The sequence below is a fragment of the Prunus dulcis genome, chromosome 8 (genome assembly GCF_902201215.1).
Source record: "Prunus dulcis chromosome 8, ALMONDv2, whole genome shotgun sequence".
NCBI lineage: Eukaryota > Viridiplantae > Streptophyta > Magnoliopsida > Rosales > Rosaceae > Prunus > Prunus dulcis.
In genome coordinates, this window is record NC_047657.1 from 2,004,577 (window position 1) to 2,026,757 (window position 22,181).

The 22,181-nt window shown below is 34.5% G+C and overlaps 1 protein-coding gene and 1 pseudogene across 1 annotated transcript; one reads left to right on the top strand and one right to left on the bottom strand.

The window, feature by feature from the left end:
• Positions 1–756: 756 nt before the first annotated feature.
• Positions 757–2,378, bottom strand: LOC117636949 (annotated as a pseudogene).
• A 12,134-nt stretch (positions 2,379–14,512) lies between these two features.
• LOC117636870 (PH, RCC1 and FYVE domains-containing protein 1-like) lies at positions 14,513–21,938 on the top strand. The gene is made up of 9 exons (XM_034371575.1): positions 14,513–15,179; positions 16,193–16,279; positions 17,042–17,131; positions 17,247–17,333; positions 17,435–17,554; positions 17,982–20,084; positions 20,214–20,360; positions 20,755–21,254; positions 21,505–21,938. Exons 1-9 carry the CDS (start codon positions 15,132–15,134, stop codon positions 21,665–21,667), a joined length of 3,345 nt encoding a protein of 1,114 aa, XP_034227466.1. The 5' UTR covers positions 14,513–15,131; the 3' UTR covers positions 21,668–21,938.
• The last annotated feature ends 243 nt before the right edge of the window (positions 21,939–22,181 follow it).

Sequence of the window (22,181 nt, forward strand, 5' to 3'; positions counted from 1 at the left end):
CAAAGTGAGTTTGGTACTGTATGTGGAAATTGGAAGTTGGGTAAGTTTTGGGCTAAAACCCAATTACCTTATCAGACCAATTCTCTATGTGCCTTTTTCTGTTTGTTGGGTCAAACTCTTCTAATTTTGTATTTTTTAATCGATGTTAAATTTTACCCCTCTATATTAAGTTTTTTTTTTTTAAAAAAAAAAAGAGCTTTCATAGTATTTGACAAAATCTATTGCATAGTTCTTCAATGTGACAAATGTTTCTACCTCATATTAATTTTTCGAGTTCGCATCCTAAAAAAAAAAAAAATTAATAAAATAACGTTTGATAGAATCTCTTCAATTGGTGTTCTAGTAGAGAATCGAAAACGAAATTTTCTTGTTTCACTGTGAAAGCATTATTGTACTACAGTCCTGAATGAGGATGGCTTGTAAGATGATATCTTGGTGTTCAAAAATAATGAAAAAGGCCTTGAGCATGGTAGCTTGCATTTGTAGGCTCAAAAATAGACGAGTCCCTTGGGTTTTAGGGTATGGAGGAAGCATCTGCCTCACCTTGATATATGAAATTGTCATGTGGGGAAATTGTCATGTGGGGTAGGTTAGACCATAATATTCATTTCAACAGTTGTGAATTGTGTTCTTTCTTTCTTTTTCCGCTTTAACATGGATGGCTGTTGTGATTCTGTGAACTTACTCTTTTTTTTTCCCCTCCTTGTTTTCTCTCTCTAAATCGTAAAGCCTTATCATGCCACAACAGGTGAGAGATGCTGGCCAAAAATATGTACTGAGATTGCCAAAAGAATATGTACAAGGATTTCTTATTTCCTGCCACTCTTTATAGTTTATACAGGGGAATTGTTGAAAGAACATGTACTGAGATTGTCATGTGTTTTTCATTTCACTTCAAACTTCTGCATCCTATACAGTTTTGGTTCCATGAATCTCCATCTCATTTAATTATGCATGCTCTTGATCAACGGATACAATTCAAATGGGTAAAAGGTCCGGATTAGCTTTGGGAGCTGGTTTAGCCACCTCAGGGATCTCAAAAACATTCCAGAATCTCAGAATTTCATCACCAGCTGCTGATGCTACTGCGGGTGCAACCATCTGGACTCTGTAAGATAATTTACAATATAGGAGTATTTAGCATTCTGTCCAACAGAAAAAATGATTTATAATAAATTCATTTACAAGGTCTTTGATAGCTAATTCATTACCTGAGCCATATAAAGAACTCTAGAAGTATGGCCAGTGAGTTCTGCAACTTTAGCCATTGATGGGTATTTCCAAAGAGTAAGCTGATTCTGAGTAAACCCATGTGAGCTAAGCAGCTCTCGTTCATTCTTCTTCCACAGCAAAGCACAATCCAGAAGCCAGCAAGTTGCCCCGGCATGCACCAGTGTAGGTGTTCCAGAACTTTATGCACCGATCACCCCCGCCTCCACCAGAAGCCGGCAAGTTGCCCTGGAAAGGACACCAAGCAAGGGAAGCCGGTGAGGCCACTATGTTGGTGGATTTGAAGATGCCACTGATCTGTCCCATATATGGAATAGGTTATCATTTCCTCCACTTGCTAATTGTTGGCCTGAGGCCAACCATTTAAGCCCCCAAACCTCTTGTTCATGTCCTCTGTACGTCTCAACAATGTGTGATCTAATTCTTACATCATTATTAACTATTCAACAATCCATTCCTCCAGTTGTGAGAATGTGATTGTTCCATACCAAGGAGCCTACTCGGGATTAGTGGCAACCTCTCAAGGTTCTCAGCTAAGGAAAGAAATATCACAGCAAATAATGAATATTCGGAAAATTGGGGACCAGATAACATAGAATAGAAAGGGAGGAAAATGAAAAGTACAAGGATTCATGACAAGAAACCAACCTGCCGATTTGCAGTTGAATCCCATAGCTATACTTCGAAATTGTTCAGTCCAATGGCAATGTGGCGTCCATCAGGAGCCCAATTTAACACCAGATCATAGATGAACCCAAAACCCTATACATACATTACGTTTACAAGGGTAACAAGATTAAGAAATGAAAGTCCAATGAATAAAAAAATCCAATTCATAGTCAAACAGAAGCCCCAATTTCATTAATCAAATTCAATTTAACATCAGATCAAAAAATAGATGAACCCTAAACCCTATACATACAATAAAAACTACAAGGGTAACAAGATTCAGAAATGAAAACCAATCAATAACGAAAGTCCAATTTTTCAGGATTGAACCCTAATAAAGATCAATTTGGTTATATAAAAATAAAAAATAAAAAAAGGAAAAAAAACTTACATTTTCCTGATAATTCCTTTTCTGAAGAAACTGTTCTTGAATAAGGCACCGAGACCCTGACTAACTTCAAGTCAGATGGGGAACTCATTGATCCTGCATCCCTTAAATTTAATACCAGCAGAATATATGTATGTATTGTATATCAATGAAAAATGAAAACAGTAAGAAAGAAGAAACAGAGAAAGAAAATATCAAAATCCTGCAAATGGATTGATCAGTGTGCAAAACCAAAACCTGCAAAAGAGAGATAGATTCAAGAAACACAAAACCAAGTTATATATGAAATACACAAAGAAAGAAAATTGGTCTCCGCGCGTTCTAAAGAGTTGTGTAATCAAAAAGAGGGGAGAGAGAGAGAGAGACTGTGAGTGGGTATAATCAAGTTGAATTTGTGGGTTTATATGATGATGAGATCAGAGTCGGCATGCGCGGGATGTGCTACCGCACTGGGCCCCCAAAATTTAGGGGCCTTCAAATGTTTTTAAAAGCCCAATATTGTATTATATTTGTGGGTATGTGTAGGTTTTTTGTATGTAAAAGAAAATTAAATGGATGTGAGTGTGTGAAAATAGACGAAGGATGATCTTGATTCTATTTGTGGGTTCTAACGTAATTGATACCACATATTTTGGATTAATGTATGATTTATGCATTTTAAAATTTGAAAAATTGTTAATTTACTTATACATATAGGGCCTCATCAGCTTTCTTCGCACAGGGCCTCCATATCTAATGAACCGGCTCTGGATAAGATGAAGATGGGTTGATTACGGTTCTCATAATGAATATTTCGGATTCGGGAAGACCTCCGACGGCTATATTTACGTAGATTAGAGATAGAGCCGTCGTAATTTTATGTGACAAAAATGCCCCTCCATTGGTTCTGTTTTGGGTAGGTGTAATTGGACATGGGAATTGGGCTATCTATTGGGCCTATTTTGGTGATGCTCAGGCCCTTTTTTGTTTTTTGGCCAAAGCTCTAAATTACAACATGATTTTTCTTTGTTTGAAATTAATACATGATTAGAAACTTTTAACTTACTCTAAAATTTCAATGAGAAAATTCAAATGTATTTTTTAATTTCTTGAATGTGGCATTTATTTTTTTATACAAGCGATATTGAGGGAGGGAGGGAATAGAATCTACGACTCGAATGCGGTGATAAATATTCTTAACTACTTAAACTACAATAAAATCGAAAAATATTTGATACATTCTATCCCAATATTAGATTAAATCATCCTTGGTAGTTCCAAAAAATTCGAGCTCCCAATAATTCTTGTTTTCACCAAACGTAAAAAGAACATTGGGATGGCATCCAATCAAATCAAAGATGGATCCAATAAAATCAACCAGAGGACGTTCGTTTACATTGCAGGTGTATGTTCTGTTGCCTATTTTTGCACGATTTCAAAGTCCTCGCAAGGCACAAAATAAATAATGTATATTGCTACGGAAAGCCCAATGTCATAAAATGTAACCCCAACCATGTAAAGCACAACTCAGACACATAGGAGAAGCCGATCCCTTTTGCAGTATATTCAACATGAACATGCTCAATCAGTCTTCGATGGAACAAAATTTGGGTGGCCAAAAGTTTTTGGGAGGCACAAAAATTGTGCTTGTGGCGGCAGATAGTGTGGGATATGCTGCCATTGAAGGTAGGCTACAGAATATACTTGATTTGAATGATACATTGTGTAAATTACGATGCGGTTTGAAAGAAATCATTGTATGATACTGAAATAGAATCACGTGATATAATTTGTTCAAAGAATCAAATCATCAAGGGACCAGAGTTGGTGCCAGCATTTGTTACTTCACGGGTTCTTTGCATCCCTATACTCTTTTGATGTCATCAAGCTTCACAGGCAGAGTGTTGTGTGTCAAAGGCTGCATTGCCCTAGCTATATCTAGCAACTGTTTAGCTGTTGGGTGGGGTCCTTTCTTTGATCTGCAGCTCAGGCTTTCCTCAGATGCAAAGCTAAAGCATTATCATTTCATATGCACACAGAAAAAAAATTTCTTCAATGGTGAAAGGTGAAGGATTTATTTTATGTATTCATTTTGGAAAATACGATGATTAATATGTATAATTAATGGTTATGGGCAAGTTGACGAATAATTGGACCAATATCTCTCTATTAAATTTCTCTGTTACATATTCGCTGATCTTTTTGTCTATATATATATATATATATAATTAATTTCTCTTTCTCTCAACCATGAAAGCTGTTGTGCTTGTCCCTTCTTCAATTTGTTTTCAGGCAGTACATTTCTTTCACTTTGAATAAAGATAATTCAAATTAAAGCACAACCTTAAAAGCATCAATTTACTTAACATACAGAAAATTAGAAGCATCACCTTCAGGCATCATCCCAAATTAGGAATAACATCATGGACCACTCAAAGTGGAGAGAATCAAGTAATTAAAAGTAGGGAATTATTCTAACTTCTGTTTTTCTGTGTTTATTAACACATGGATATTAAAATTATTCCAATTCTAAATATGTTTGTTTACCAACACGTAAGAAATATTATAATATATATATTTCATGTTAAAATCTGTAATCATACGGTCAAAACAAGGAATTAGATTAATTAATGGGGAGTACGTAGTTGATTTAATTAAAATTGCTTAATTCTCTTATTCTTTGAATACAAGAGATAGTCTAAAAACTATAAGGGCAGGGGGTTTCTCACACACTACCAGGGTGACATGGAGGTTCGAACTTGAGACTATTGGTCTGAAAGTCAAAATCTTTTTCTACTGGATTAGATTCCGTTGACAATTTCTTTATTTTTATGTTCCTCGATTCATGACTTTCCTCATTTTTAGTAAGTAAGTATTCACCAGAAGTTTATGATAATTAGCTCCTAATATGAAACAAACTGCAACATTCCATCGAATTTTCAATTCCAATATAACGATTTGGTAAACCATGTTCCTCCAAAGTGCAATAAAATCTCAATCCACTTCGATGTATATCCAAACAAAAAGGGAAGTTGATGTCAGGAATGATGCAGACACATCACCACTTTTGAGGCCTTTCAAAGTCCATCCACTTCCACTTGGATGCACACAAATACAACATTATAATGCGTTTCTGGGATTTTAATCTACGACTTATGGAAATGAATTTTGCAGGAACCTTGCAATGCTTTACACGTAATTTTGTGTCCCTAGCTAGCTCTGTGTTACCTTGTAGCTTTCATTGTAAAAGAGAAAAGAGAACTGACAAGGAAAAGAAAGGAAAAAAGCATTTTGTGTGCAGGAGATTCTCCAATTTTCAGAGTGATGTTTCTAGTTCCTAAAAATATATAAAGACGCAAGTAACCTCATTGAAAGTCTTCCTTCTTCAATCCAATTTTGACATTAGAAAACAAAACAAAAAAACAGAAGTTATATGAGCTAGTTCTTCTATGTAAATTAATTTAATCTAGTAGTATTTTTCTTGATAATGTTGGAAGATACTCTCGAGGGTTTAGGGTTTAGAGTTCAGGTAGTAATTTTCTTCTATGTAAACCAAATTAATCTAGTAGTAATTTTTCATTTTTCGTTGATAAACGGTAATTTATCCTACTAGCTCCCCAAAGGAAAAAGAAAAGGAAAATAAAATAACATATGTTTTCTTTTGTATTTCAATGAAAAAAAGAATAAACTCAATAAGTTAAAAGAAATAGTGACAATTACAGTTAGTTGTATCAATCACAAACTTTCGTGGGGTATTCCAAAATGAGAAGAGCTTCGAAAAGTGGGTTGGCAAACAATATACCAACAACTTGGCATCTATGCGTCCTAGCGGTTATGCTTATTGTCATTCATTAAAAGGAAGTGAGTAGGCACCACACCACAAGCAATTAAGGGCACAACCGCAGCATTTATACGGTAATGATAGTGACAAAATGGATGGGAACACCCCTTTTTTTTTCTTTTTTCTTTTTTTCATTTTAGAAAAATGCAATTTTTTTTTTTTTTTTATTCAACACCAAAAAATTAAAATAAAAAAACAAATAAGGACGGTTCTCACTTTATAAAACTATCAATAGTCAACGAGAACTTAGTTAACCTATAAGCAACTCCGTTACACAATCTTGAAATCATTTCAATGCCAATGTGATTCCCAATTAGCAAGCCTACTGGATATGTTTCTAATAGAATTGAACCACTTGTCTAAGTGAGTTCATGTTCTCTTAGAGATAGCAACTAGTTTGTAACTCAAATGGTTAAGACAGTTACTTCTGCACTCGAAATCATGGTCAAATCTCTTCTAAATTACCACTTGTATAAGTTTTAGTTATTAAGGAAAGATGTACTACTCAATTTGTGCATGGTCGATCCCCCAACTAAAGAGTTCTTTTTTACTTTAATTTAATTTTTTTAATTTGGCACATAGACAAACAAAAAATACAACTGTTTTAGTACAACTCAATAAAAGCTCAAGTATTCCTTTGTTATAGAAATGGTCCCATATGTAAAGCAAGAGGCCGACCATTCCAAGTAGGTTTTGTGGTTGTGTCAAATCAAAAAAAAAAAAAAGGACCCAACTTTACAATTTTGGCTTCTTGTCCGCAAAGCAAGCCTTTGGAAGCCTCTCCTCCCACCTCTCTCTCTCATCAATATCTTGCTGTACTTACTACCACCACTTACTTTAATCAATTTCCCAATTATTATTTTGCAACACCAACCAAATACCAAATAGGCGGCCTTCAAGGGTTACCCTTAATCATTTTATTTTAATAATTATAGTGGCATTATTAGTTACCCACTTCCATTTTCCATTATATAAATAAAGTACCCCCACCTTTTAGCTTTTGGGATTAACAACAAAAGTGAATTAGTGATCCTAAAACCACTGTTTAGATTAAGATTACTTTCTCTTTATTTGATTCAAACTTGCCATATTCTAAGTTTATTTTGAACTAGAATTATTGTTGGTTGGACACCAAGATTTGGTGGGGTGTGCTTATATGATCAAACACTTGTTCAACTCCATTTTGTTTTTAAAACAGATTAAATAATTTAGTTGGCAAAAGAACCAACTTTTCTGAATATCATGGAGGCTGTCATGTTAGCCCTAGCATAGGAACATTCTCCCTCCAAAAAGAAAAGACATTGCCAGCTGCTACCATTCATAGTTAACATAAAAACAAAGAAAAAATAAGTTAGGGTTTAGGAATATTTTTGTGAGGTGCTATTTGTAGTATGAGTTTAGGAATACCCACAAAGGATTAATGCAAAGATGAAAGTATAGTAACCATGCATGGTTAATTCAGATACATAGAAACACATCGACAACATCAAACATACAATGTCCACTAGCCACACAATGCTAAAGAAATTTCAGCTTGGCATAAAAGCCACAAGTTTGAAACTACAAATTGATACTAGATTTCAAACAAACACCAAACTCACAAAGAATTGACACAATTATTTTAATAAATATTCTAATTTATATACATAAAATTCATTATTAACATATATATATATATATATATAATATCAATCATTGCCAAATAAATTCTACTAAAAACAGTGAAGGGTTTTTTTATGTTCTCCAATAACAGTACTTTCTCTAAGTACATTTTGTTCATCGAGGTAGCCACTGCTATTTTCATGCTTAGAACTATTTATTTATTTATTTACTTAATTTAATTGGCAGAAGCAACTCAAAGTTTATATGACAGAAAAATGGTTCTGTTTTGTATATATTTTTTAGGTCATATCATATAAAACATAGACTGGTGTCGCAATATTCTTTTTATTAGGTTAATAATTTATTTATGATTAAAAATTAGGCGATTGCTTTCCCACCACATCCATGGAGAAAGATATTAGAATTTTATTAAAATTATTATATTGTTATTAATATAATATAAATATGCATAACCAAACAAATTCCTTTTCTTTTCTTTTTGTTTATGCATCTTTCTAATTTTTTTTTCTTGTTCATTTTTTTCTTTCTCTTTTTCTTCATTGAAAGTCAACAACCATAAGGAAAGAAGAGCTAAGAAATAATCAAAAACCAAAATTGGGCACATTATTTTTATTATTTTTTATGTTTTGGATAATGAAGGAAGACTTGGTTGACCGATTCTCTAACCAAGCACAAAGTCTTAAGCCCTAGGCTAAAACTCCACACCTTGCAATCCATCTAGAAACTATAAGAAAAATCAAGGCAAGAAATTCAGCAATAGCAGCCAAAAGTGGGGGCAATTTTACAAAATGTCTACAAAACGAGAACAGCCACTTTGGTGGAACATGTACCCTAAACAACTACGAACTATCTATGTTTACCGTTATTTTTGGGAGTTGATTTTTTCACTTTCATTTTATTCATTTACACTCCCTTTTGCTTTTTAATCAATTTTGTTATTTCTTTTTCCTATTCTACTCTTACCCTACACTAATTTCTTTTTACTTCACCTTTATATTATTTCTTTTTCTTTATACTTAATTTTCCAACTTGCACTCTATTTTCAGTTTTTTTTCTTCCTTTAATCGAGTAAGAAATCATTAACATTTGTCTAGGCAAAATTATATGGTTCTCCTGTTGCAAAACTCATGCCCCAGGAATAACCATGAACCCACTGTTTTTTTTTTTTTTTAAAAGGAAATAAATTTTAGGTGGCCATAAAGAAACAGAAAACAAAGAAAGAGTAATTAGAGAGTATTTGCTTTGGGTAGGAAAAGGATTGTTCTATTCCATGAATTGCTCTCAGTGTAGCTTTGGGTAGGAGAAGAAGTGAGAAAGACACAACGAAGGAGAAGAAGACGCTGTGACTTCTTTTTATTTTATGTTAACTTTTCTTAATTTTAGTTATCAAAACATTAATATAAGGTAAGGGCCGGATAAGAAAGAGAACAAAAAAGAATAAAATTAATTAAAAAATATTTAAAAATAAAAAAAATGTAAACAAATTTAAAAAAAAAAAAAGAAAAATCAGCTCCCTTATTATTATTATTATTATTATTATTATTATTATTATTATTATTATTATTATTATTTTAACTTTTCAAGAATCAAATGTGGTTTGGGTCAAATTCTGAGCCAAACAAAAGTCCAAAGATCATCAAACTAATTCTTGATTGTGGGATCCAACGCCGCGATCATTGTAGACATCAAAAACCAAACATGGCAGTTCACCTAACCAAATTTTAAAAAAAAAATGGTCTCTCAAATTTTAGGGTTTCTTTGGTCATTTCAAGCTGGCTAAATAAAATTAAAACCATGGTCCTTTCGTAAATTGATGAAAAGCTCTTTGACATGACCCCAAAAAATCACGAAGGATCAGGGTTTTGTCCCTTTTTGTTAATTTCTTGTGCTGCCTTGTCCATCAAGTTATCACCATCCAATCGGGCATTTCATTTTATGTAGAAAAACTTATTTGCAATAGAGATAATATTATTTTATTATTCTTGATCAATAATATTATGACACGTAAAAAAGTTATCCCAAATATTATTATATTATTGATTGAAAATAAAAAAAAATATTATCCTCATTACATGAAAGTGTTAATGACCACTTAGAACCAACTGCTTATTTGTCTCACTATTTCTATTGCTTCACTTAGTTACATTTTTTTTTTTTGGTGGCTAACTTTATTGAAATTACAAAAGGAAACTATAGTTAATCATGATTGTTTTTTAGGTTTTTTTTTTTTTTTTTTGTGTGTGTGTGTATGTGTGTGTGTGAAGAGAGGAAGATTTCATTTATAAGCCAAAAGGCATACAAAGATCGACACTCTACCAGAAGTCTCATTAAAACCATCCTAGGAAGCCAAATGGGATAGATCCCAGGATAAGAAAGAGTGTCATACATGTCGTGAACTACCAAAAAGTTGGTACTGCCTTCCAAATAAGCAAAAATAGAAGTCAGATGTCCACGCAACCGCGGGGTAAGAGGTAAATATGCAGCTTCATATTGTTTGATACATACTTGAGTGGGATGACCTAGGCACCCACAGGCAAAATAGTAATGAGGGAGATACTCATATTTGAATTCCACCACCCCAACTTTTGAGAAAGTGACCATGGTGCGTTGAAGAAGTGGTGAAGTAACATCAAAGCGCACACAGATGCAGATAAAATGACTCACACAATCATAATTATTATTAGAGATTGCATTACATGGGTGTGAATTAATAATCAAAATTGCTTTTAATTCCGAGCAATTACCCATGTAATGCAATCTCTAGATCACTTGAATATTTTAAACAAATCAAATTATTAAATCAATATGAACTCGGTTTATATTGGATTCTACACTGGAAGAGTGTAACCTTCCATCATGATTTCTGCTTAAACACTAAGAACATAGAAAACAAAGAGATATCAATTATTTTTTTTTATTTTTTTTCTTTTTGTTGGAAGAAAATATTAATTCATCCAAACAAACAAACAAACGTGAAAGCATAGGCATTGATGCAATAAGATGGAAAACGTGATAAGGTGCAACGCGGGAGTTTATGTATAATACAATTATATTAATGTGGATTAATTAAAATCTGTTAGATTAATCGAGTGGTTAATATTATCTTAGATGCGTATAAATGTAGAGGCTCGGGATCCCTCAAATTTGAAGTTAAATTTTAGTTAAAAACATATAAAAGTTATTTTAGAAGCTCTCTATAAAATTTAAACTTCAATCATACTCTCTAGTTTAAAGAATCATAAATGCTATAATTCTTTTTTAATTGGTCCATCTCTATTAAAAAATAATATAAAAAATAGTTAGCATTAATTAAAGGTTTGAAATACTTATTAAATACAGCAACATTAAATTATAGGGAGTCACTAGGAGTCCTCTCTATCTCCTCATATTTATGAGCTCCTAAAGGCCTCCCTATTTTATAAGATGGGTATGGAGCATAGTTGGAGTTGTATTTTTCTAATTCCTCCCTTAAATTTGTCTAGGGAGGTGATTTAAGGAGTCCATTGTAGATACTTTTATCCCTTATAAGGAAAGGAAGTTGGACTATCAATTTTCAATGAGTTTAAGGGGGAAAAACAAAAGAAAGACAAAAAGAAAAACTCTAATTTTTTTAATTATAAGAAGAAGAAAAATCTAGTTTTCAATTAAAAAAAAAAAAGTCTGGACAATTCTAATTTTAATCTTCATAGTTTGATCTATTTTCTACTTTGGTCATTGTCATTTTTAATGTTGGCAATTTTAGTCATGTAGTTTTGTTTAGTCAACAATTAAGTCCTACATGTGGAAATTACTACGTTTTAGATTAATTGCAAAAATTGTAGAGAGACAAAAAGTCGTTGCATGTTGCCACATAGAATTCCATCAATTAATTTGACGGAATTTATAATTTGGTCTAGATTTCAAACCAAACAAAAGTACATGTTTGAAATTGTCAAAATTGAAATGGAGCATACCAAAATGAAAAATGACTCAAACTATGTAGACAAAAATATACGTCAATTTCCTTTATGGCGTGTTTAATAATCAGGAATTGGAATTCTCATCAGAAATTGAATTTCACCTATGGAGGATTCCTGCATTTTATTCACATCAAGGAATTGAAAAGTAGGTGTGGCCCACACAAAATTAGGAATTGAATTCCTGATTTTGGAGGAATTCAATTCTTGGGTGAGAGGTGGTATTCTAATTTATGGAGAACTAACTCATTAGGAATTCATCTTTTTTACCCATTATATCCTCACACAATTTTTAAAAATTCCAAATTTGTCATATACTTTAACCTAACAAAGAAGACATTTTAGTAATTAGCACCACTCCTATCCTAATTTCATATGATTTAGTAAACAACTTCAATAGAAATCTAGAATCTAACTCCTTTCAATCCATATGGTTTAGTAAACAACTTCAATAGGAATCCAGAATCTAATTCTTCTCAATCCAACTTCTCCTCAATTCAATTCCTCATAATCCAATTACGGATTAATAAATATGCCATTAATCAATTAGGGAATGGGGAATTCCAAATTAGAATGTAAGACCTTTTTAAATATTAGAAAGAAAAATACCACTATATCAAAAATTAGAAAGAAAAATAAAAATAATTAAGATACATGTAATGATATACATAAAACATGCATTGAACTTTATATTTATATCAGCAAACAAGAAAAAAAAAAAACTATATATTTATATAATTCATGTCACCAATGTTGTTTCTTCTACAAAATCAATGATATTCGTGCACATATATATATATATATATATATCAAGTTTTTAAAGTTGCTGGTGGTTTGTGGTACATTAATTGGTGCAATATTGGGATATTCACAAACTCATACATTCTCCTCGTTTGGGTTCAAAATCTGGTGCTTTTGCGTTATAAACGACATCAAATCTCTCTGATCCTCCATTTAGATGAAAGAATTAAAAATTACATAGAATTTTAAAATGATGAATTTAGATTTCTATTATTTCAATTTCTGGCAATTGAAGATTTCATCATTTGGATTTGTGCATGTCGAATTTTGTAAACAGCACTATGAAAATTGTGAACTGACACATATTTTGGTGGAAATTAAACTCGGGAATTTGATGCCCCAATTTTCACAATTTTTTCCGTTCATCATTTAATAAATTTCGCTTTTTAAGTTGTTAAACAAAGGAATTGTCCATTATCTTCTTAAATTCCTGACTTTTAGCTAAATTCTTAGTTATTTTCCTTCGTCCAAAAGGAAGGTAGAGCTTCTTCCTTTGCATTTCCATCCCTACCCTCTCTAACATCACTTCAGTGTAAAATCAATGGACAATTTGGCCATTCGTTCTCCACGTAACTCCCCATGAAGTCTACTATTGTCATTCCGCTATTCTTCCAACGGTTTCAAACTTAACACCACAAGTAATTTGTACTTTTCTTTCTAAACTTTAGTACAAATTTAAATCAAGCTACCCTCTTTAATTAAATTTTTTTTTAACACACATTTTAACTAGCTTTTTAAAATTTAGGATAATTACTAGCTTTTTACACTTAGCTCACAATCTAATGTCTTTTTTCTTTTGTATTACTCTAATGTATCTTTTGAAAATGTAAATGAGGATCCCGTGAGAAAAATCGGGAATAAACAAGTGATGTGATTGTGTATGATTATATATATTTAAATTTCTTTGTTGAGTTTTTGGGTTCTATGGGTATATTTTTGAAATGTTTTTTTCGTAGTCCTAAAAATGTGTCTGAACAATTGCAAACTTTCTCTTTTGTAAGGTTTTGTTTTGTTTTTTCTTTTGATAGCGATATTGAGAACATTTTTCAAAATAATCAAAAGGTATTGTAAAATTATCACAAATAAAATTGACAGTTATCCAATATATTCTTCTTATCGTGAGAAAATACTCTATTTGGGAGAGCAAAACGAGTAAGATGGTATGTGATTGTATTATACACCCTAGGACTAAAACCTGCATTGTACACTTTAGGACCTCATAACACTATATTCATTTGAGCTACAAGTTCTTTTCATACCAAACGCTTGTTAAAAAATGTTAAGAATATTAACTGCTTCCATATAGTTAGTTATTACTAATGAGATATAAACATGCATCTAAAGCAAAAACCAAACATGCATCAATGAAAAATAACTTAGTAGCAATAATTGATACATCACTCCCATATAATAAAGTCTCAAAAAGCGACCATCTTGGAAATATCACATAGTGGCGTTCTGTGACTAAGATTGCATATTATGCATTACTTACAAAATATCCTGAGTTTGATAAGGTTGTTGAAGAGATTTTTTATGATGTGGTTCATCTATTTGAGTATCTCAAATTGTTGAAGAAGTTATTGAAGATGTTTTAGGATTGATATTAAATCAAATTAATAATCAAGTAGATTTTGTTTACAGAATTGTTGTTGGCATTTCTCATCGTGCATGTCTTAAAATGATGAAATTGTAGATATGAATTTAGCCAAGTTGGTTAGAGTGGATGTGCTCTCTACTTTGCACATGAGTAAGAATATCGCTTATATATAATAAAAAATTGATGAAATTTTGTTTTCTAATTATTATTATTTTTTTAAGAATGCACCTATAATTTTAGAGTGCTAATAATAGTTTCTTATTTTTATGGTTGTTTTTTATAAATGAAAAACTTTTGGGTGGACTTTCCATCTTGGACTTGTATCTTCTCAACTAGTTAGTACTCACTTGCAGACATTGAAGACTATGATTGTATTTGTATGTCTATAAAAGACGGGAAACAAAATAATACTTGAATAAAATTCTTTTACATATGAATTTGGGAAAATTATTGAAAGAAGGAGAAAATCCATAAGGAAAGAAAAAGAAACAAGGGAATTTTGATTTAATTTATCGGTATTCAATTTTCCACAGCTTTGACTAGTACTTTTTACAGACTCGGACACCCCACCCCCTAAATTCTTTCTCTTTCCAGGGATTTTTCTCTCTCCTCTGTTCCCTCCTCCGTCCGGTTCTCTTCCTTCCCGTTCCCTTCTCCGACGCCGTTTCGTTTCTTCTTTTTCTCACCTTCTAAATTCCTCTCTGAACCCCCGTATTCCTCTTCAAAGCCGCCTTCTTTCGCCCTCAGTCTTTCCATAACCAGCTCTCCACAGTCCACGGCTTCGAGCTCAGCTTCTTCTTTGCTTGGAGTCAAAGCTCAGAAATGGAGGTCTTTGGGTTTCAGCAGATCTACGAGGCTTAGTGTAAAGAGAGACAGAGAGAGAGCTGAGCAGAGGTGGTGGTGGTGGTGGTGGTGACGTGGCCGTTAATGGTATTGTACGGACGCGCGAGAGCGAGAGCCAGAGAAAGTTGGAAGGTAGATGATGAACGGAGCTCCGCCGAGGGATCGGAGAGGGTGGTGGCGTTACGGTAATTTCTCTCACATGGAATGGCAGATCTTGTTAGCTCCGGGAATGCCAACCGTGACATCGACCAGGTCTCTTTCTCTCTAAATTTTCTTCTTCAAAATTTTAGTACGTGTTCATTTGAAGAGAGTCCTTGTGAACCTGAGCAAATGTAAATAAAAGGAGAGAAAATTAAAAGATCCTTAACCTGTTTTGTGCCTGTTTTGTTACTTTAAAATCAGAAGATTTGTTTTTGCCTCTTCTTTTACATGTAAAAGGTGGAAATTGGGTGGAGAATTCTTTATTTTTAGCCATATTTATGTTATATTTTTTTGGTAACAGCCTTGCTCACATGTATGTGAAAAATGTGAGAGGTTTTTGATTTCGTACTCGGAGAACAGCTTTGTAGAAATATTTTTGGGAACATATCTTGTAAGGTTTTGATTTATGAGGTTCTGGGTTCATCTTTTCTTGCATAGTGATGCAATAATGGGTGTTTGTAAAGGAACAAACAGGCCTTAAGATTTAAATTCTTTATTTTTATTTTCTCCAAGCACATTTATAATCCAGATTGACGTCTGGGTTAGGTCCAAGGACATGTGTACAGTACTGACATCTTCAATTGATAAGTGTCTAGTCATTATTGCCACAGGGTGATCTAATGGCAATGGCATTACGTGCAACCACATTTCACTTTTTCTTCAGGGTGTAAAACCTGCTGCTCAATTTGGAACAGAATCAATTGTAATTTTAGCAGATTCAAAATATTGTAGAAGTTTGGAGTTAGAGATTAATTCTCTTAGTTGCCGGAGGGGAGGCAGTAAAGACCTAGAATGTATCTTGGAAGGTTGTAACTGAGAGAGAACTAAATTGCTGTGCTTTTGGTTGAAAGTTACAAAGTTGTTACTATATGTGGTACCAAGTTTAATGTAACATTATGATTAGAGTGAAATTTGATTTTGGTTGTGAGAAGAACTCATTATTCCAGCATGAATGATACTACTTTCTTGTGTGGGTTCTTGTGGTCATGTGTTTATTGCATCAAGAGTTTATCTGCTGTTGTTATCTTTCTCATTGTTTCCAATGATCCTTAAATGATTTGCAGGCAATAATTGCTTTGAAGAAGGGTGCTCAACTACTGAAATATGGTCGTAAGGGAAAGCCTAAGTTTTGTCCATTTAGACTTTCTACTGTAAGTTTGTATCTAAAGCTTCCCTATTAAGATTTTTTTAAATTTATTTAAAACTGTAAGATATTGGTAATTCGTCTACTGCATGCAAGGAATAAAACATGATGTGTGCAATTATAAAGGTTGAAGTAAAAAATTTATTCCACATTTCCTGCATAGAAACAGACAGTAAAACACAATGTATTCACTTATGAAAGGATGAAGTGAAGAATAAGTTTTCATTGATTAATCAGAAGTATAGCAGGGTTTGATGGAAATTTGTACAGAATTGTGCAATATATCTTTTAAAATATCAAGTTTTATGTTGCAATGTTACACAAAATTTGAAGAAAAACATTAAGGTTCTTTTGTAGAAGATTGGAACTGAGAGGGTACAGTAGGCAGTTCCAACAGTCTAGGGCAATGATTAGATTTTTTGGAATTTAATTGTAGTGTGGTTTCAGGTCAGTCAGGGAAAAATATGGTCTATAGTTCGAAGGAAAGGTATCAGTAATGGATTTATGGGGTTTTGATAGACTGAAATTTTGCACATTGTAAGGACTTGATCATGTTTAATGTCAGTTGACATTAGTTATGCAGCTAAGTTGCTGGATATGTATGCTGCTGCTGTCTTTTGGCATATGCGATGGAAAATACTGCTAACGAGACTGCTTTTTGTTGGCTATCTATGGCTTGTGGTTATATCTATTATAATTTGATTCATAAATCTTTATGCTTCTTAAATGCCTTCCATTTTCTACTTACTGCTTCATTTAATAACTGCAGGACGAATCATCTTTGATCTGGATTTCAAGTAGTGGTGAAAGAAGTTTGAAGTTAGCTTCCGTCTCAAGAATCGTTCCTGGACAAAGAACTGTTAAGATATTCGATATTACTTTGATATATGTATTTTTGGTTTGATATCACTGTAAGGTTGAAGTCTTGTAGCTGTACTTATTCTAATTTCATATGGTCCCCATATTTACTACAGGCCGTCTTTCAACGATATCTGCGTCCTGAAAAGGACTATTTATCTTTTTCCCTTATATATAATAACGGAAAGCGATCTCTTGATCTGGTTAGTGGTGGAAGTTTAAATTCTATCTGTAATTACATTGTTTCTAATTCTTATTTTTATAATAATATTATAAATGACAATCTGTTATTATTGCCTTCCAGATTTGCAAGGACAAAGTTGAGGCAGAAGTGTGGATTGCAGGCCTCAAAGCATTAATATCCTCTGGTAGAGGTGGGCGTTCCAAAATTGATGGATGGAGTGATGGAGGCCTCTACCTTGATGTAAGTATGCCTACTTAGAAACCTTTTCCTTGTTAACTTTATATTGTGTCTTGCAGTGACCTGCGTTATATATGCATTATCATGTGCATTTGAAGCTTTTAAGCTAAAGTTGAAATGCTGAAACATGATGCCTCAGAATAGTTTTATATCAAATTTCTGCCTGGGCGAACTTATTGTGTATATATTGTTATTTATTTCTAAAAGTCTAGTTCTTTTATTACATTAATGACTAATGAGCCATCCAACTTCTTTATGGTTTAGTTTATACTGTATTATTGTAGAATATGCAGAAATGAGTCGTCACTGGCACACACGTACATACACAAATATTTGGATTTATGAAAGTTTCTCTTACATTTAGATATGTATGAAGTGTACCTGTTGAACTGCTGCCTGCTTATCAAGTCTTTGGGTAAATTAATTTCAGGATGGCAGGGACTTGACCTCAAATAGCCCTAGTGATAGTTCTGTTAGTGGTCCACGAGATAGTGGCTCTCCAGAGATCTCTGTCAGTTTCAAACCAAATATCTCGCCGAAGAGATTTCCACCTGAAAATTCTCCGGTTTCTGAGAGGTCACATGCTGCATCAGACCAGATAAATATGCAAGTAAAAGGATCTGGTTCAGATGCATTTCGAGTTAGTGTTTCAAGTGCTCCCAGCACTTCAAGTCATGGTTCTGCGCCGGATGACTGTGAAGCTCTAGGCGATGTATACGTTTGGGGTGAGGATATTTGTGATAGCGTTGTCAAGGTTGGGGCTGATAAAAATACAAATTATTTGAGCCCGAGATCAGATGTGCTTGTGCCTAGGCCATTAGAGTCCAATGTTGTTTTGGATGTACACCATATAGCCTGTGGGGTCAGGCATGCAGCCCTGGTCACGAGACAAGGTGAAGTGTTTACATGGGGTGAAGAATCTGGAGGACGACTTGGGCATGGTGCTGGGAAGGATGTTGTTCAACCTCGTCTAGTTGAATCGCTGGCAGCTACAAGTGTTGATTTTGCGGCATGTGGACAATTTCACACTTGTGCTGTCACAATGGCTGGGGAACTTTATACGTGGGGAGATGGTACGCACAATGCTGGGCTTCTTGGTCATGGCACTGATGTCAGCCATTGGATACCAAAAAGAATTTCTGGTCCTCTTGAGGGACTCCAAGTTGCCTCTGTGACTTGTGGTCCATGGCATACGGCCCTGGTAACATCAACAGGGAAACTCTTCACATTTGGCGATGGCACATTTGGTGTCTTAGGTCATGGAGACAGGGAAAATGTTGCATATCCGAGAGAAGTAGAATCCCTATCAGGGTTGAGGACAATTTCTGTTGCATGTGGGGTGTGGCATACTGCTGCTGTTGTGGAGGTTATTGCAACACAATCTAGTGCAAGTATTTCATCAGGTAAATTGTTTACTTGGGGTGATGGAGATAAAAATCGTCTTGGACATGGAGACAAGGAAGCCCGGCTTAAACCAACTTGTGTTCCAGCTCTTATTGATTACAATTTTCACAAAATTGCTTGCGGGCACAGTTTAACTGTTGGCTTGACGACATCAGGACATGTTTTTACAATGGGCAGTACTGTTTATGGTCAGCTTGGAAATCCCAATTCAGATGGTAAGCTACCTTGCTTGGTAGAAGACAAGCTCTCTGGAGATTGTATTGAAGAAATTGCTTGTGGTGCTTATCATGTAGCAGTATTAACTTCCAGGAATGAAGTTTATACATGGGGAAAGGGGGCTAATGGGAGGTTGGGCCATGGAGATGTTGAAGATCGGAAAACACCAACTTTGGTTGAAGCTTTAAAGGATAGACATGTGAAATATATTGGTTGTGGTTCAAACTATACAGCAGCTATTTGTCTTCACAAATGGGTATCTGGTGCTGAGCAGTCACAGTGCTCTTCTTGTAGACAGGCTTTTGGATTCACAAGGAAAAGGCACAATTGCTATAATTGTGGACTTGTGCACTGCCACTCATGCAGTTCAAGAAAAGCAACAAGAGCAGCACTAGCTCCTAATCCTGGGAAACCATATCGAGTGTGTGATCCTTGTTATGTGAAATTGAATAAGGTGTCAGAAATTGGTGGTAATAACAGAAGGAACTCTATACCTCGCTTGTCAGGTGAGAACAAGGACAGGTTGGATAAGGCTGACATAAGATTATACAAGTCTTCTGTACCTTCTAACATGGATTTGATAAAACAATTGGATACTAAAGCTGCCAAGCAAGGAAAGAAAGCTGAAACATTTTCCCTCGTCCGCTCCGCTCAAGCACCTTCATTGTTGCAATTAAAGGATGTTGTTATGTCAACTGCTGTTGATCTGCGGCGAACAGTTCCCAAACAAGTTCTTACACCATCTGGAGTAAGTTCGAGATCTGTATCACCATTCTCGAGGAGACCAAGCCCTCCTCGTTTCGCGACTCCAGTTCCTACAACATCAGGACTTTCATTCTCAAAAAGTATTGCTGATAGTTTAAAGAAAACAAATGAACTTTTGAATCAGGAAGTGCTAAAGTTACGTTCACAGGTATATAATTCATACTTGTCTGGACTTAATTGCTATTTTTTATATACCTCATAAGCAGGGTGTCGGCTTTCATGTTTGAGTATTTGTAATATCATATTTTAACAATTTGTTATAAAACATTGTGGTAAGGTTGATAGCCTTAAAAAGAAGTGTGAGCTTCAGGAATTAGAGCTTCAGAGTTCATCAAAGAAAGCACAAGAAGCTATGGCATTGGCTGCAGAGGAAGCTGCGAAATGTAAAGCTGCAAAAGAAGTTATAAAGGCTCTAACCGCACAGGTCATTAGTTCAGCTATATGCTTTCATTTCCTTAATTTATTCACGATCTTCAACTTTTATGTCTGATGTCTAGTAAAACTTACATTTAGCTGTCCCATTATAATATTGAATTTAATATAATAAACTTCATCGAAAGTAGACTAGTGCATGAATTATGTACCCATAGTTTATCTTAAATTTCCATATAGGCTGTGACATTTAGTGGCCAGTAGTACGAGTTTTAAATTCCTTTTTGTCAGTTTCCCAATCTTCCAACTCTGTTAGAAGGTGAGTTTTTTTTTTTGGACGAAATTCATTACTATTGAGTTAGGTAGCTGAGTACCTCTACTATTTTGGTTGAATTTTGTTTTACGTTGAACTGCCATAGTGATCATCATCGTTTACAATATTTCAGCTCAAGGATTTGGCGGAAAGGCTGCCAAATGGTTTGGAGCCAAATGGCATTCACTATCCAGATGCTAATGGAGAGCAGCATTCAAGATCAAATTCGATTAGCAGTTCTTACTTGATTTCCTCCTTGGGAATCGACTCTGCTACAACAAATGGAAGTCCGGGCCCGACTCATTCACTCAAGGATCCAGTTGGAACGAATGAAACTAACCTGCAACAGAATCGGGAGCTTCTGACTTCCAATGGGATGGTAAATCCCCTAGATAAACTACCCAATGGTGGAGCATTTCAGGCAGTCAGTGGTAGTGTGTCAGACACTGTTGATGGCAAGGAATCCGGACCTTTCCAAGATGGGGAGAATGATACGAGATCCAGGAATTCTCCATCGGCTGCTAATGGTAATACAGTTGAGGCAGAATGGATTGAACAATATGAGCCTGGTGTTTATATAACTCTTGTGGCTCTGCGGGATGGAACTAGAGATCTCAAACGAGTGCGCTTCAGGTACTCCTTGGTTATGCTATTTTCCTAATGCAATATGGCTCGTAAGCAGATAGATGGCCATGCTCTTTTGATCAGTTTATTTGATTTAATTTTTATTTTCATATGATCATGATTTTCATATTGCCCATAACATGGTATGAACCTGAACCCTCTTACCAATCCTTCTGCCGCATACTCAGTTCATAACTGTGGTGTTATGGATCAAAGCTATCCAGCGGAATAAAATCTGATAATATACGTTCATTTGCAGCCGAAGAAGATTTGGAGAGCACCAAGCAGAGATTTGGTGGTCCGAGAATCGTGAGAAAGTTTACGAGAAGTACAATGTCCGTGGGTCAGACAAATCTTCAGTTTCTGGCTCAGCTGCACGTAGATCAGACGGAGCTCTCTCACCTGCATCTCAACAATCTTAGCATGGAGGGCAGGAGGGAAAGTCATTAACACTCATTTTGTATCAATTACTGTGATGGTGTTGAGGGAAGCAAGAAAGGGTGGGGTATGAAGGGATGCAAACACCTCTTTTTGCCTTTTTTAGCTTTTTTTTGTTATCACCCTTCATCCCTTCCCACTGTCTTCCATTTTTTTTCTTTTTAAATTGATTTTCCCACTTCCATTTAATTTATGGGTATTTACCCTTTATACACGTGTTGTATTGTAGTGTATATAAAATCTTCATTTATGAGACGATCTGAGCAAAAAAAAAGTTCCACTTCTCGCTTCCAAACTTGCTGCCCCTTAATTGTTCTTTCGTGTGAATTTAACCGCAAGGTTTCGATTGCCTGTTTATACTCAAATGGTTGATAAACCCTAGTGACGATGTCAATTGACAGAGACTACTACTGGTTAGTGGGTAACCTAATTAATTATTGTTATAGGTAATTCAAACTGATTGTTGATGCGTTCCATGTAAAGTTTGTGATGAGAATG